Below are 16,426 nucleotides of genomic sequence, written 5' to 3'. Positions count from 1 at the left end.
TATATATATATATATATATAATTGATATGACTCATGAAGCCCTCAGTGGTATGTGATTGCCCAATCATGGCTCCTCAGTTATTGGTATCTTAACTCCTCAGCTAATACATTTATCTCCTCAACTATTGGTATATAAGAATGTAATCATGCTTTATATAGCAAATTATTTAACTCTTTAATGATCTATAAATAATAAAAAATAATTATTAGAATAATTTTTCAAAAGTAACTATAACAAAAAATCTGAATTTGATTCCAAAACTAGATACTTACTTTTGATTGTCTATATATTTTAATTGACAAAAATCATCCTTATCAAATATCAAATATAAATTAGGATTATATATATATATATATATATATATAATCTTTATGTAGAGTAAGATTAAAAGATTTAATTAATCAGATTAAGGTAAGGCAACCAAAAGATCGACTTCATAGCTTCAATTCCAATTTATTAACACCGATAGACTTGTCGCAGTAACATGCACTTGCATTTGCATGGATACATGTTTATATCGTGTGTGATACGTATAAGTGTAAGACTACGTGATGACCAATACTCGTGTAATAAGTAGTAGGACTGCAGCATTAGAGGCTTAGACCGTTGGGTCATCGAAGGCGAGTTCCGTGTCGGCCTTCGAAGCAGTGGGTGCGGTGGTGGGAGGCGGCGGGAGCTCAGGGGCGGGGGGAGGGGCGGTGGCCTCGAAGTCGCAGTAGCCGCGGAGGATGTCGCTCTCCTGGGTGGTGAAGCCGAGGGTGGTGAGCATGGAGGTCCAGCAGTGGCGGGTGATGACGCGGATGGCGCGGCAGCAGTCGAGGCCCAGGTAGGACTCGCCGTTGATGAAGAAGAGGACGATCTCGTTGGTGCAGGAGCGCAGCTCCAGCAGCGCGTTCCAGCAGTCGACCAGCCCGCCGCCGCCGCCTCCGGTGAGCCCCGCTATGAGACGTGCCTCGAGGGCGGCAACGCGGAGTTGTTCCGCGGCCGCCGACTCCTCCTCCAGGGGCGGAAGTTCCCCGGCGGCGCCGAAACCGACGAGGGAAGCGACGATGAGTGCCACGGTCAGCTTCTGAAGGGAAGACATGTTGACTGTGTAAGCAGCTACTAAAGTCGAAGAGAACACATGAATTTATAGGCGGAGGTGGCGCCGTGGCGGGAGGCGAAGAGGGAGGGGGAAGACGAGCAGTAGTTGTACGGGTTTGAGGAGTTACGAAAGGAGAAGACACAAACAAGTGCAGTCATTGTCACATTTGCAGCCATGAATGCTGCTGCTTCTTCTTCTTCTTCCACATTAATTAGCATTCATCAGTGCTATCAACGGACCTTTTTATTATGGTGTGGCTTTTATCTTCTTTATTCTTTGAGTACTTCGTAGTGCCATCGATAATACTAAGATTAGAAGAATAAAAGCAGTAGTAGCAAACGAGAGGGTCATACCGAAACGTTTAACCATCCAAGGATGCTGCTAACCTGCTACTGCCTTAATGACTTTGCTTCTGTGGTGAAAAGCGAGCACATTAGAAAACAAAACCTATGCAAATTACATCAATGTGGAAAAATGGGTTGCAATGGTGTTAACATAACAATATGTCTCATAAAAATAATCAACCACAAAAAATGACCCATCACGACATGAGACTGTAATGATCTTACTGGCCACAAATGCAAGCTAGACAAACCAGAATCAACCTAATTGTCTGCTGAAACAAACAGCAGTCTGAGTTCCACTCAACATCACACCATACGACATGATTGATTCTCCCACCTGAACATTGCATATATGTTTGACAATTCACGAAAGCCCAATTTCTAATCCTCGTCAAAACCTCCACCATCATCATCCATACCATAATCCTGCATATCCCCCGCATTTTCTTCAGGATTATTCAAAATGGTGTTTTCCATTTTTTCCATTTCACCATGCACAGCATTTATCGTTTGAGCCTTCTTCAGATCCCTCTTCTGTTGTGCAAGATCAACTTGCATTTTCTGCAAGCTATCGTCGCTAAAGAATGCAGCATAGGGCTTCGTTACCTGCAGTGACATATTCATTAAATATGGTCAAACGATCATGCAGGCAGGCCTAAAGGATAAAACCCGAGGAAACAAACCTTGGCATAGCAATTTCTATCTTTTGCACTCGTCACAAGATTACTCCAATGATTGTCTTGCATCAAGGTTGAAGCAGATCCCACCACCTGAAGCATCACTTATATGATATCCAGGAAGCTAAAATCATATTGCACATGAGAAACAAAAAAAAGGGGCAGCAAGAATCGTGGCTCTAAAATAAGGCTTTACCAGCACGGAAGACTTGGCTCTGGTTAAGCCAACATTCATTCTTCGAAAATCAGAAACAAACCCGATCCCTTTACCAGTATTTGCTCGAACGCAAGAAAATATGGCAATATCTTTTTCTCGTCCCTGTTCAAACAAGAGGGTAAATACGGTCTAACATATGCAGCAAGAAACCAAATAAGGTTGACATCTATTAGCTACATCACCTGGAATCCATCAACAGTATTTATATCTACAATTTGATCAGATTGCTCTCCAAAAGTGGCACGAAAGTGTTCCCGCAAAAGCTTAACTTGATAGCTGTACGGAGAAATGACTGCCACCTGAGGACTGCCTCTCAGCTCTGGGTAATAAGTAGCCAGTTTATGATACATAAGAACTATAAACTCAATCTCTTCTTCATTCACCCAAGAACCACTTCCTGATGGCTGAGTTTCAGCTCCATCTATATCAAAAAAATAAAATGGTCCAAAGCAGCGGTGCAAATGCCAAGGACGCACTCTTTTGACTGTTTCTCCATCTTCTAAAGAACCACCATAAAATTCTTTCGAGGGAAAGATGCTAATCTATGTTACCAAAAAAAAGGATAAATTTCAGAAAAATGAACTAGCACCTTTTTCATGAAAAATAAAACCTCTAACCTCAGGATGCATGCGATATTGGGTTTTGAGCATATGTACAGGAAATCCAGCCTCCTGAAATCTCTTAAACAGACTCGTACCATATCTAACAGAATCAAGGACATGATTTCAACTACAATATTTCATAGAAAACAAAGGCACAGTTTTAAAGTGAAGTAATAGTTTACCCAAAGTGCTCAGCAGTCGTAGAAATTACAGTTGCCGGCAGCTGAATGGGATCACCAACCTAAAGGAAACATATCATGACCACCCAAAAATTTGAGATATTTAAGACATTTCATTGATTAAAAAACAATTAGCAGTTTAACACCTTAGAACAATTAATCAACAGTGTGATCATGTGGCAATAATAAGTTGCATGGGGCTGACATGCAAACACTCACATACACAAAATGGAGGCTTGAACATGATCCTGTATGTTCAAGGATAGATCAGAAATATCACAACCACTAAAATTTGGTGTTGAGATGTTTAGAATGGTGAAATCAAATAAATGAACAGGACATTCTGTTTTATATGCTTCAAAACTTTTCTTGGTCTGCTCAGATATTTCAAATTGATGATTTGGATTCCACCTAGCATATGATTAAGGAGCTTCCTGCAACAAAGGAAGTTGATCTATAAACAATTTATAGGATGTGCATCATGTTGAAAACCTTGAATAATCAATTTTAATCACCAAGTATTGGATGACTTTAAAAACTGAGTATTGAGTCATCTCAAATCCTCAACTATATGGATCTGCAACCTAGATACACTTGCTAGAGCTAGCAAGAGAAAATTGAGCTAAGATACTTTACTAATACTTTCATATTACACTCAAAATCAATTATGGAAAACCTGAAGGAAGATCAAAGTGTCAAGTGCATAAGACGTAGACCATGGGCCATAGTTGAATGCCCACATTGTTGATCTTACTCTAAATACCTTACAAACATGAACACTAAAACTTGACCTACCTGACTAGTGGTAATTAAAAAAATTTAAGTTAAAAATTCATGCAATTTTAACATATTTGATTCATGTTACTCCCAAGTGATCAGTAGCCTAATTTTAATATTAGAACTTCAACCTCCATTCAAGGGCTGAGATCAAGGGCTGAAATTCAACCTAGGCAATGAGAGTTCCAGTCATGAAATAGCCTCTCCAATTGTGGGGATAAGACTGCATATATTGACTCTCTCCAAATCCTGAAATGGTGTGGGATCCTTGTACAGTAGGCAGCCCCCTATATCAACCTGAATACCAATTTCAACTTACCAGCCTATGACTTTAGTTGTGAGTTCAAGATGATGCGAATGGCTCATTAACATATGTGATAAATGTCTAAAAAATAGTACAACACTAATCATAAAACCAAAAAGAGCATAAGCAAATGAACTTGTCCAAGGAGAGAAGTATGCCTCATCTCAGACAAGAATTTATCTTGCGAGTGCTTGAATATTGTACATATACATTACTTCTGAAACAGTAACAAGTTCTTCCTGCCAGTGGGTAGACCTTGAGTTGACTGTGTGCTGAACTTATAAGCCTCATTTACAGAAATTATGCCTATTATTACATGGAAGTGCACTTTCAGTGAAGCAATTACTAGGCTCAAATTAATGAAGTAAAATGCTAATGCTTATTTTTTATAAGAGGCACTTGTGTCATGTAAGGTAATGATACTACTGCCACAACACAACCAACAAAAGGATGACTTTCACATAAACCGCTAAGAAAGGAACATACAAGAAAAACTTGTCTGCATCCATGCACCAGAGGAACAAGAGTTGCTGGTTCTACCTGAGGAAACAGAAACAAAAACTGAACATTGTAGCTAGGTTGGTAAAACTTTACTTTGAATTTTTGGCAATTTGTTACACATCAAGAGAGCAAAAGCAAATAGCAGCAGACTATGCAAGTAAACAAAGGTATCAATTAAAAACTAAACAAAATGAGAAGACAAAAACAATAGGTTATAAATTCTTAATTCAATATTTTCCAGGAAGCAGCTGAAAGGAGAGAACCAACATGGCAACCACAACCCATAAGGTTACTATTTGTGGTTTTCTGGATGGATCTTTTCTTAACATTAATCTTAGTTAAAGGCCATATTACCAGACAAATTAAAGCCCTATAAACTGTTTATAATAAAGCTTTCTTAAATTTACCTCTAACTCTAGTCACACGATTACTGCTAATTCAAACCCACTTTAAGAAAGCAACATTTGTTACGAAACTATGTTTAAGACATCAAGCAAACCTGTCATCTCAATACTAAATACCAGGAGTCCACATTTTCTATCTTCGTGTGTGGCAAAGTGCAGGCTTGTGCCTAACATGCCCCTGGATCTTTTCCCAAGAATTTATAAAGATGTGAAAAGCCTCATGACAGCTGCCTAGATAATCACTTAGAACCCGGACAATCCATAGCATCTTGCAGTCCATATAGAACCAAATCAGAAGCCTATGATGACTAGTGCAAGCACACACGAACTATGATTAGGTGTGAAACCTGCAGTTTGGATGAGGACAGAATCTGACGAGTATTTCCTAGAAGCCAAATTGATGCCAAGAATTACTCTTTGCTCCATCTTATTTATTAAATTTACACTATGGATTTTATTTTTTCCAAGATCACCACAAAATAATTCAAATCTTTAATAAACACAAACAACAGCGTGATTTTCTTGAAGCCTCAGTTAATCTTATTGGCTTACTTTCGTAAGTCGATAGTAAATATAAATTGTTTTTCTATGCCTTGAAAATGTTAGATCAGAACATGATAGTTCTATGCTATCCTCGGCTTAAGACAAACTGCTAGGGCTTGAGAGTTCTAACATCAAAATAATTATCACGAGAAATTAAACAAAAGCACTGGCACCACCATAAGATTGCCCCTCTGCAACCTCGGTGACTGGCATTCAAACCATGGCAATAGCCACTCTGCCGGGAGACCTCGTGCATTTTGCCACCCTTTTCTTTAAAATTCCAGGAACAGTATCAGTTACCCAACTTAGGTTTTTTTTTTCCCCCTTGACAAAAGCTAAGCTTTGCAACTTCAATTTTTGGTCCAGTTAGATTGGCTACCTTGCAAATACCAATATCTGACTTGCCTTCTGATTCCAAGCCTAGCAACCACAAGATAAAGCCTCTCCTATCCTGTCATATCACACTCACCTATGTCTATCCTGTCCAATATGTCAGGAAAACAATATAACCCAGCAAAAAAGAAAACTTAGAATCTCCAAATCATGATCAAAATTATATGACATCAAGCGAAAGGAAATGATACTTACAGCTTGTGCAGCTTCATCAATTATAACAACATCAAATACACGATTCATCCTACTGAAATGAGCTGATCCGCTAAAACTAAGAGTAGAAAAAACCTGCAAGATAGAATGAATATCAGGATAAAATGACAAATAACAGTTTATGCCAATTCTTTTTAATAACAGCTAGCATACAATTGCTGCTTCATCAAGAATTGAAGCACGAATACGATCCCGATCAGCTGCCCCTCCAGATCCATGTTTCCCCACACCAGTGCGATCTACACCAGCACGCTTTTGTTCTACCTGCATAAAGAAATATCAGGCACCACTGGTTTGACTAAGATTTTAAAATGTAAATCCCAACTGAGTAATACATACAAGGTAATCCATCGATACTGCTTGCACGGAATGATGTGCTTTTAGACCAATTCGGACAATTTTGGGATTATATATATGGCCATTCTCATCATGGATACCTGAAAAACATATACACTTAAATTTGTCTGGATAGAACTACTACAACCAAATTACATATGGTAACAAAGGATCTATCAAAACATCTAATGCTTGGCCACAAGGACAAGCATATTGCATTAAATATTATCACCAACAACGGCATGAAAATCCTACTTGAATTTCAGAAACTAATGACTATATAAACAATCTAATAATCATCCAAACCCAAAGAAAATCAACAGATAACTACTACAACTGTTAGATAAATCATATATCTGGTCACACTACTACAACTGTTAGTTAATATTATATGGCAAAATGCCTTCAACCAAAATAACTAACATCCAACATTAAAAATGTAGGTCGAAATTAGGTATATGGTGTATCATGAATTTCATTATAATACAATTTTTATAGATCAAGCTCATTCATCCCCAAAAGTATCACAAACTTCACGATCTGTATCACACATGCTTCTTTGCTTATGAATTCTACTAGAGAATATAGTGCCATGCAAACTAGTATGAATCTTGAAATGATTTGTATGAAATTCCCAGCAGAGTCCACCAATCACTTGCATTCATACAATTATATAGTATGAAAATCTTGAAATGATTAACAACAAATGAACCATGTGCGTATGTAAAATTTCTCACCTGTATGTAAAAGGCGCAATACTATCTCATCAAGTGCTGAGTTCGATGGAGCACAAACCAGGACATGTACCCGATATTTGCGGTTAGAATTGACAATCTCGGGTTTCTATGCAGAATATGAAGAAATTGTATTGGTCTAATCAAAACAAAGTGATCCAATTAAAACAAATCATAAAACAGAATATGATGTTTCTGAAGAATACCAATTCATTTCCTGTAGGATAAAAACCATCATCACCATCTACAGGCATGATTAGATCTCTTGGATTAGCACCAGACAACCAGGGAGATGCTTTCTTCCAGTGACAACACCTGTGAATCTAAAAACGTTATATGACCCAAAACCTTTAAGGTCATAAAATAATGCTCCATCTACAAAACTTAATTGCTTAATGGTTACTTTAGCTAAATATTTATATCAATTAGTTAAAAAGAAAAACAAATGAGAAAAGAGACCTATACACAAAGGGTTGAATCTCATAAATAAACATGAAACCAAATTAAAATATCACATGATATCACAATCGCAAATAAAGCAACGCCTCCACCATTTATCTTTCCGCAGATGTATTGCACAACAATATGCCTTCTAACTATATGATTGGGCATATGTATAAACTGAAGATGTCATGAATAAGTTCTCATACAGCTACTTCTCATATCACTACTCAAGATAAAAAATGTTTCAGTCTACTCGTAAAAGTACATGATTAAGGACATGGAGCATTTGTACCATACTTTTCCTCAATTTGCAGTTCAGGCATGTGTTTTACAACAGACAAACCCCCCCTGTGGATAAAAAGTATTCAATTCATTACTTTCAGGCATTATTTAGAAATAAACAAAAACCACCTTCTCAGTTCTAATAAGTAGACAGACATATGTAAGTCAAGGAAGATGCTCCAATTATTTTAATATTCTCTTCGGCAACACATAACAGAAAGGGAAACAATTACTTTGATCGCACTCTTCCAGGAGATGAATGAAGAACAGCACTGAGAAGTCCAAGAATTGTCTGTGTTTTTCCAGTTCCTGGTGGACCCTAGGAAAGAACATGCCATGAGAACCTGGATAAATGACTTCCATTCATACCAAAAAAAATAGTGTCAACAAATTCCTCTACCCAAAGGAAAGAGATACCACTATATATGTTTTCATCTATTAATTGCAGGAATTACTACAAGACTGTGAAAATACTCAGCATAAAAGATTTGAACTAGCTATTTCAGTTATTAACAAGAATTAGAAATCCACATTATCAATTTAACTTCTCATGCTCTTGCTGTCTTCCTATATATAATGCTGATTGATGATTTAACTTAATAGAAACTTTATAATGGAACATTCATTAAGATTGGAAACCAGAAGTAGGAGATTGATAAACCACCTCAAGTGGATATAAAGATATGTTATAGTTGATTCTCAATAATCATGCCTAAAGTTTTGGAAGATAACTCATTATAAATAGGAAGCATGTCAAATACTTGGGTAATCACTGAAAGATACTTGAAATGATTTATACATACAGAACAGATATGGTTGTATAATCTCAAAGTTCTTATCTAATTTTTTTCCTTTATTTTAACATCATCCTTCTGTACAACTATTGCTACTACAACAACAAACCCAACTATTTGGGCTCAGTTATCTATTACTGCTTCCAAATCCCATTTTTAACCTAAAATATGGATATACATCAGAAAATTTACAAAATGTAAGGAGATCCAAACATCCAATTATATATATACATGGAAGCCTTAACATAAAATTTTATTCGAACAAAAACAAATAGTCCAGACAATAGCAATGTTATAACAGTACCTGTATTAGAACAAAAGTTCTACGTGAAAGTCCTGCCTGCAAAAAGAGAGAAATTATATGATCAAAACCATGCATGTACAGATATACAAAGTACATTTCCATTGCAGGATTGCCTCTATATGTTGGTAGTTTGTGGAAAGGGCTTACATGTATGGCTTCTACTTGTGACTGATTGAGATTGTTTTTGAGGTTGTCCATAAGTGGTCTAGGAACATTCCAAGACCGATCTTCATCATTGTCTGGCTTTTCACTAGCTGACAATATCAATCCCCTGAAGGGAAGAGAAGAAATAGAATGCAGCGCCACATATTCACGAATGATTGTTGATAAACTGCATATCTGATAAAACAAATCTTGTCATAATGAGTATTTGATCTCTTTAAAAATAAATTAACATATCATACTCTACAATTGCTTAAAAAATGTCCACACTCAAATAATTCTTCTCCTAGGAATGCCACAAAGAAGTAAACCAATGGGCAACAATGACTACTACACTGTAAAACTGATCCACTGTAAAGTTTGAAATGTCAGGACACATTTAGGAAAATATAATAAGCGCATATTATTACTGTGCCTGCTCGTACCACAGACATGGCACTCAACAAAATATCATATTTCCTCGACAGTGTAGTGGCATGTAAATAGCACACTCCATCATTTAAAGGACCGTACTGTGTCAGAAAATAGCAGGTACTGGCGCAATCATGACAATCTTTTGCTTGATTTACAATTCAGGGAAGTTTTATAACATCGTTGAGAATCAAAATCTGCTGTAAGGTGCGATGAGAAATGGAAATAAGTTAGGATTCTGATGCACGTTGGGGAAATACTGAACATAATCTTCAATGAACTTTTACATTGAAAGGAAATTAGCATGAATCTTATTTGACTTTCTTTGCATTTTTTTAACAAAATGCTGACTTAGATATATTTTGAACATGGAAATTAAGTTCGAAATTCTCAAGTATGCATAGAAGAATGCAAACTAACTTTTAAAATCCATAAGAAACTCTCAGTAGCTTTAAAAATAGCAAACATCTTCAACAGCCTTTGGCTAGGTTCAGGTTCAGCTGTATCCAAACGCTTGACCTCTCCAGCAACGAAGGTTCGGACTGCAAGAGTTTCTCTTCCTCCGCGATGTTCCACCAAGGCAAATGCATAAGCATCCGGTGCTATTCCCACTTGGAACTGCAAGACGCAAGACAACTCCCACCAATTGAGCAAACATCACGGCCAAGATTAAGGTAAAGCATAAATGAACAAGCAAAAACCTTGCTCTTCGAAAGGAGCAAGAGATCATTCTCCGACACTTCTCCTCGGAAATCATCGAGAACTGCCAACGAAACCCTATGAAATCCATCGGTCTCATTGCAAGAAGCGATGGCGCCCTTCTGCCAGTCCGATTTATCTGGCACCAGAAAAAGGAATTACGGTGAAATCTGATACTTTTCCAAAACAATGATGCCTCGAAAAGAAGATTCACCTTCGTCATCGTTGCCTTGGACGATCTGAGCCTTGACCTCTTCGAAGAGAAGGGGCTCGAAGATGCCGAGGTACTCCTCGACGTCCTTGAATGTGTTCTTGACGCGCTTCAGCCTCGAAGTGGATTCATTCCGGTCTTTCCTGTTCTTCTTCTGGCCATCGACCCAAAATCCTTCAGAAACCAGTGAAAGAACATATCGAAAACCCTAAAGAAAGAGGATAGAAAAAATTGAGATAGAGAGAGTGGAGTACGCCGGATTCTCTGACGAGGCGGAGGTAGTCCCAACCGAGGACGACCCTCTGGAAGCGGTAGAGAGGAGAAGGGGAGGAGGAGGAGGGAGCGGCAACGGCCTTGTCGACGGCCATTTGCCGGCCGCTTCCCCAGTAAAACCTTCTCGCGAGGGTTTACGGAGACGACGCCAACACAAGCGGTCGCGTTAACCTCAGTCGAAAAGAGACTTGGGAGACAGATATAAATATATATCTTCGAAATTTAGAATATAAAAAAAAAAACAAAAACCATTTGAAAATACAAGTGTTATTTAGATTTAGACGAATTTTCGAAAAAAATCATATTTTGACTTTTGTTCTGATAAAGCATCCTTATTTTGAAAAATGCTCAAATAATATTCTCGATAAGTTATTTAACCTATTTAATCATGAACAGTTAAGCCTATAAAGCTTTTTCACAAGTTTGGGATGAAATGGTTCATGCTAGTTTAATATTTTTTATTAAAAAATCTACAAAGTGGCTATCATTTGGTACGATGCTATTGTCCTAATACTGATTATGATATCGATGAAAAAGTAATAAAAAATAAAAAATTCTCTTTTGTTATTTTTCATTTCTTTCTTGTTTATAACTACTATATGATCTTTGTCTTCTCTTTGTTCTTTATGTTTTTTTTTTCTTTTTAATCAAAAAATAAAAAACATCATGTAAATTTATTATTGTTTTTGTTAGATCAATCATTTAATAGTTATATAATAAGATTATATATATATATATATATATATATATATATATATATATATATGCATATGTATATAGTTTTCATGAATAGTGTGATATGCTGGCATGAAGCTACTTTCCATCTACTTTTTCACTCAGCTAGTGAGAGAGTTTGAACTTCACTTTCTTATAAACGTATGCCCTCGACCTTCAACGACAACACTCGGTAAGGAAAGGAAGAAATGCTTATAAACTTTATCGCTCAATTCACAAATGATATATGTGATATATTAGATGCTTATATATCCCTTATAATATATACCTTTATGATGGGACTCAAACACTCTCATCTTTTTTAGTCATAGATAGAGAGGTTACTAATGATTATACTGAAAGTATCTCAAAGAATCAATCAATATGTTGTCACCAAGACAATAGTCTTAAGCAAGTATGAGTCACGCATAGGCTAAAACAAGAGCGACCATAATCAGCCTTAACCCAGAGATCATCGCTTTGAGAAAGAAATAAACGACATGAGTTACCTTACCCAAGGCTCAAGTTGACCCATATAAATATGAACAAAACTAAAGTCTTCTTATATATAAAAAAGAAGGGGCTCTTAAGAGACCTTTACCTAATGAAGACTTTATTGATGAAAAAAGATAAGTTCAAGTACTACTAATTCCATTGAGATTACAGTTGCAAAACCGAAGAATATCCTAACTTGAAAGAGTAAAAATTGAAAAGATCAAACAATGAGGTCATGTTAGATATTTTATTCAAAAGCATAGAGAACCCTCACCCTGATTTTAGGAGGTCGGTGGAGAAGTACCCTGACTTTAAGGGTTGGTGGAGAAGTAAATTGATATCATCATGGTGGACTAACCGAGAGAGGGGGAGGGAGGGACAACTCTTAGAGTCATATGGCTTATCCCCGAACTCCTATTAAAATGCATTTGAGGACAAAGGACAAATCTCGACCCAAATCATAAGAATATCATGGTAGCTGATCAGTACCTAAGTGAAGAGGGTCATGATTGATATAGGTAGTTCTACCAATTTTCTTTACTTGATACTTTTCAAAAACTTAGGTTGTCAACTATTGACCTTACTTCAATGACTTTTTTATTGATCGAATTCACCGGTGACTCCGTCTCTCTCGGAATTGTGAACCTACAAATCATATTTGTAGATGAGTCATACTCTAAAATAATATTGATTAAGTTCATGATGGTGGATATCCCTTTGGCATATAATGTAATTTTAGGTCGACCCATGCTAAATAAACTAAGAGCGATAGTGTTGAGTTACCGCATGACAATGAAGTTCTTAACGAGGCCGATACCATAAAACTAAGAAGCAACCTGAGAGAATTGCTAACGGCAATCTCTCTATCAAAGAAAGCTCGACTTGAGATACTAGCTATAAACCCTTTAGAATTAGCTAAATCTATCCCATATCATAAGCTGATAGATTCACTAGTTAAAATGCCCTTAGAAAAATCCCGACTCAATTAAACCATCAAGGTTGAGGCGACCCTTCATAAGGAGAGGTGAATGTAGCTCATCAAGAGTGTTTATGTGGTTATCAAGGAACATGTCATAAATCGACCATAACATAGTTCAACATCACATCATCATCTACTATATTATTAAAAGTTATCAACTTCGTAAAATAATACAAGTCGAGGTGGCATGTCACCTCTCCATATTATATTATTTCAGTTGATAAACTATAATGTCAAAAAAAATCAAATAGTTTGAATAGTTACCTTATATTTAATAGACAAATGAAAATAAAAACTATTAAGAACTTAATTTTACGATAATCATCTCCCTAATCAATCTCCTTCTTTTATGTATGGCCCTAGAAAAGATATATAAATCCTTTTGGGTTCACCTCATTTATCTTTGTTTAATTTATTCTTTGATTTCTTTTTGACTTTCATCTTTAAAGTTTATTTTTTACAAAAACTTCATTTCATGTATACTATTTTATCAGAATAAATTTATGGACAACATAATTGTATCATTGATGTAAATAATTTTCAAGTTATTTGGGTATTATTTTATAAATTGTATTAGTTAAATCATGTTTTCGTACTAACACCACGAACCTTCTAAGTATCTAAAGATATATCTCATAGCTTTTACATTCCGACTATTGAGATTTGAGTTGCTTGTTATATAATGAAAAATAAATTTATTATCTAGTTACCTTAAAGAAAACTATAATTTGTGTGGCTCCTGAAAGAAATATACATTAATAGTACGTGATCGTTTAGTAGATCATTGCTCTTTGGTACCTCAATATCTGGTACCTTAGCATCCAATATCTTAGTATCTAGTGCCTCATAAGAATGTAACTTCATCTTATATGATAAAAAAATTATTTCTTTAATAATCTATAAATAATAAAAAAAATTATATCTAAATTTATCCCAAATAAAGATATTTAATCATATGATATTGTTGATATCATTCTATTAATTTTTTTTAATACAATGTGTGAATAGACTATTTCTACCTTTATTTAACCGTTTAAAGCATGAGATGACAAAACCACCCCTATCAAATATATATTACACAAAAAATAAGATATAGTAATTTGTAAATCATATATAATATGGATAGGTATCATTTCAAATAATCAATAGTTGAAATTTTATTTCCTTTGAACCCCTACATTCTTTCTCCAGCTATTAGAATCCTCTTAGAAATAAATGAATGGACTATTATGGATTTTTTAATGACATGATTATTTTGTGTTTAAAGCCAAAAGATATTAGAGTTAATGATTCAATAAAAAATTATCTAAATAGAAAAAGAAGGAGAAAATAAAAAATAACACATTATTTAGATGCTCAGAAATATATAAAAATATATTTAAAAAAATCTGAAATGGAAAACCAATGACATATGTCTAAGTGTCCTATTCAAAACTTTCTTTAAAAAATTAGATCATTTTGAGCACTATGTTTTATTTTTCCTCAAAAACAATGCATCACTTATTAGAAATTATTTTTCTAGACCAAATTTTATAATATATTATTGACTTATTTAAATATTCAAATGTGAAAAAATATTGCATAGATGTATTATAATTTGTTAGAAATACAACGAATAAGGAGAAAATAAAAAATGATACAATGTTCAAATGATCAAATGATCAAAAATCTAAATAAATACCCAAAAAGATCTCTAAAATGAAAAACCAATGGCATATGTCCACATGTGTTATATTCAAAGTTTTTCTAAAAATTTAAGATCATTTTAAACAGTGCTTTTATGTGATGTACTATATTTTATTTTTCCTCAAAAATAGTGAATTGCCTATCAAAATAAAAATTTAGACCAAATTTTAAGCTCAAATGTGAAAAAATATTATATAAATGCATTCTAATTTATTATAAATAAAAAACAAGTAGAAAATAGAAAAACAATATATTATTTAGATGCTAAAAATCCATAAAAACATCAAAATAACTTTTTAAATTAAAAACCAATGACATGCCCTATTCAAAGCTTTTCTAAAAATTTGATATCATTTTAAAAACATTTTTTACAATGTACTATTTTTTTTAATTTTTCTCAATAACAGTGCATCATCTGTTAGAAAAAAATTGTTCTGGACCAAATTTTCTACATATATTATTGATTTGTTGATAAATTAACATGTAAAAAAATATTGCATTCATGCGATGCACACTATTTTTGAATTTTCCTCAATAATAGTTCATCATCTATTGGGAAAATTTTTCATGGGCTAAATTTTCTATATATATATATATATATATATATATATATAGGGCTTTTTTATAGACTCAAATGTGAAAAAACATTACATGCATGAATTATAATTTATTTAAATAAAATAAATAAGTTAAAAAATAATGCATTGTTATGGATGAAGACTTTATTTTTATAAAGAATACTCAAAATATTGATAGTAAAACAACAAGCTTTAATAGCATTGTTAGAATAGTAGACATCAACGTAACCCTATAACCCTAGCTACATAATAAACTAAAAGTTTTAGTTTTCTAGTAATTTTTCTTTAATAGAAATGGAGACATATCTTAAAGAATCCTCGAAGCTTGAGGAAATAATATCATAAACAATGTAGCGACGATGAAATAAAAGCTCAAAAGAGTCTGTGTTATCGTCAGTAAAACTCGATGCTCGTAGACGATAAACTCAACTCTAGATATAATAACGTACGAAATTGACAATACGTGAATGTTGTGTAATATAATACGATAACGATAATGACGATTGGTAAATATGAAGCATGGATATATAGTTGCGGTAAAAAAAAAACATATGTTCAAGTTAAATTAGTATTTTATATGATTTAATTTTATATAAACTCATATAATTTTTTTAAGGTTAATATTATCTTTTTTTTAAGTAGGAGCATTATTTGGATGCTTTTCAAAATAGGAACTTGCAGTGACTTTTGTATTTATGGCTATAAATTTCTCAAATATAAAATCTCGATGATATGCAACTTAGTCAATTTTCGTTGGTTCTTTAAAGGTTCAATCAACATCAACTTCCATCAGATTGGTTATCTCCTCTGCTGTTAGTGATGTAATTTCTATCAATTTCTTTTTTACATTTATTACAGTGCATAAAATATGCAATTAAAATAAAACAATCGGTAAGAATAATAAGGATATTTATATTATTTTAAGGAACTAAATATATTTTTTTGTTGTGATAAATACGCTATTGCTATTCCTACGTTAAAACCTTTGATGGCCTCTAATTTGACGTACCTAAGATGATTGATTTGGGTCCAATTTGCTACTGCATCATAGCAAATCCGACGGACCGAATCCACCCGTCGCTTAG

General features: G+C 34.5%; 2 protein-coding genes across 3 annotated transcripts; both read right to left on the bottom strand.

Moving 5' to 3' along the window:
- Window positions 1-599: 599 nt before the first annotated feature.
- On the bottom strand, window positions 600-1,152 carry LOC135677521 (egg cell-secreted protein 1.4-like). Its single transcript, XM_065189879.1, has one exon. It carries the CDS (start codon window positions 1,083-1,085, stop codon window positions 600-602), a length of 486 nt encoding a protein of 161 aa, XP_065045951.1. The 5' UTR covers window positions 1,086-1,152.
- Window positions 1,153-1,552: 400 nt separating this feature from the next.
- Window positions 1,553-11,059, bottom strand: LOC103989090 (probable helicase MAGATAMA 3). Of its 2 annotated transcripts, XM_009407845.3 has the most exons (20): window positions 10,871-11,059; window positions 10,620-10,770; window positions 10,408-10,544; window positions 10,127-10,324; window positions 9,281-9,472; window positions 9,134-9,169; window positions 8,269-8,354; window positions 8,051-8,101; window positions 7,516-7,624; window positions 7,313-7,418; window positions 6,579-6,676; window positions 6,393-6,503; window positions 6,222-6,314; window positions 4,672-4,725; window positions 3,108-3,166; window positions 2,941-3,025; window positions 2,506-2,865; window positions 2,303-2,425; window positions 2,113-2,199; window positions 1,553-2,035 (listed from the first exon to the last, which is right to left on the bottom strand). In XM_009407845.3, exons 1-20 carry the CDS (start codon window positions 10,982-10,984, stop codon window positions 1,811-1,813), a joined length of 2,475 nt encoding a protein of 824 aa, XP_009406120.2. In that variant the 5' UTR covers window positions 10,985-11,059; the 3' UTR covers window positions 1,553-1,810. The 2 variants fall into 2 exon arrangements, with proteins under 2 accessions (XP_009406120.2, XP_018682441.2); XM_018826896.2 differs by lacking the exon at window positions 8,051-8,101.
- Window positions 11,060-16,426: the final 5,367 nt, after the last annotated feature.

Source organism: Musa acuminata, chromosome BXJ1-6 (genome assembly GCF_036884655.1).
Source record: "Musa acuminata AAA Group cultivar baxijiao chromosome BXJ1-6, Cavendish_Baxijiao_AAA, whole genome shotgun sequence".
NCBI classification, from domain to species: Eukaryota; Viridiplantae; Streptophyta; class Magnoliopsida; order Zingiberales; family Musaceae; genus Musa; species Musa acuminata.
This window is presented reverse-complemented; position numbering and strand designations above follow the sequence as displayed.

Excerpts from the sequence above, each read along its gene's own strand:
- LOC103989090 (XM_009407845.3), bottom strand. The coding sequence starts at position 10,984 with ATGGCCGTCGACAAGGCCGTTGCCGCTCCCTCCTCCTCCTCCCCTTCT. Across the intron at positions 10,545-10,619 it reads CCAAGGCAACGATGACGAAG|ATAAATCGGACTGGCAGAAG; the intron begins GTGAATCTTCTT and ends TTCTGGTGCCAG. Across the intron at positions 8,355-9,133 it reads GAACTTTTGTTCTAATACAG|GGTCCACCAGGAACTGGAAA; the intron begins GTACTGTTATAA and ends GTTCTTTCCTAG.
- LOC135677521 (XM_065189879.1), bottom strand. The coding sequence starts at position 1,085 with ATGTCTTCCCTTCAGAAGCTGACCGTGGCACTCATCGTCGCTTCCCTC.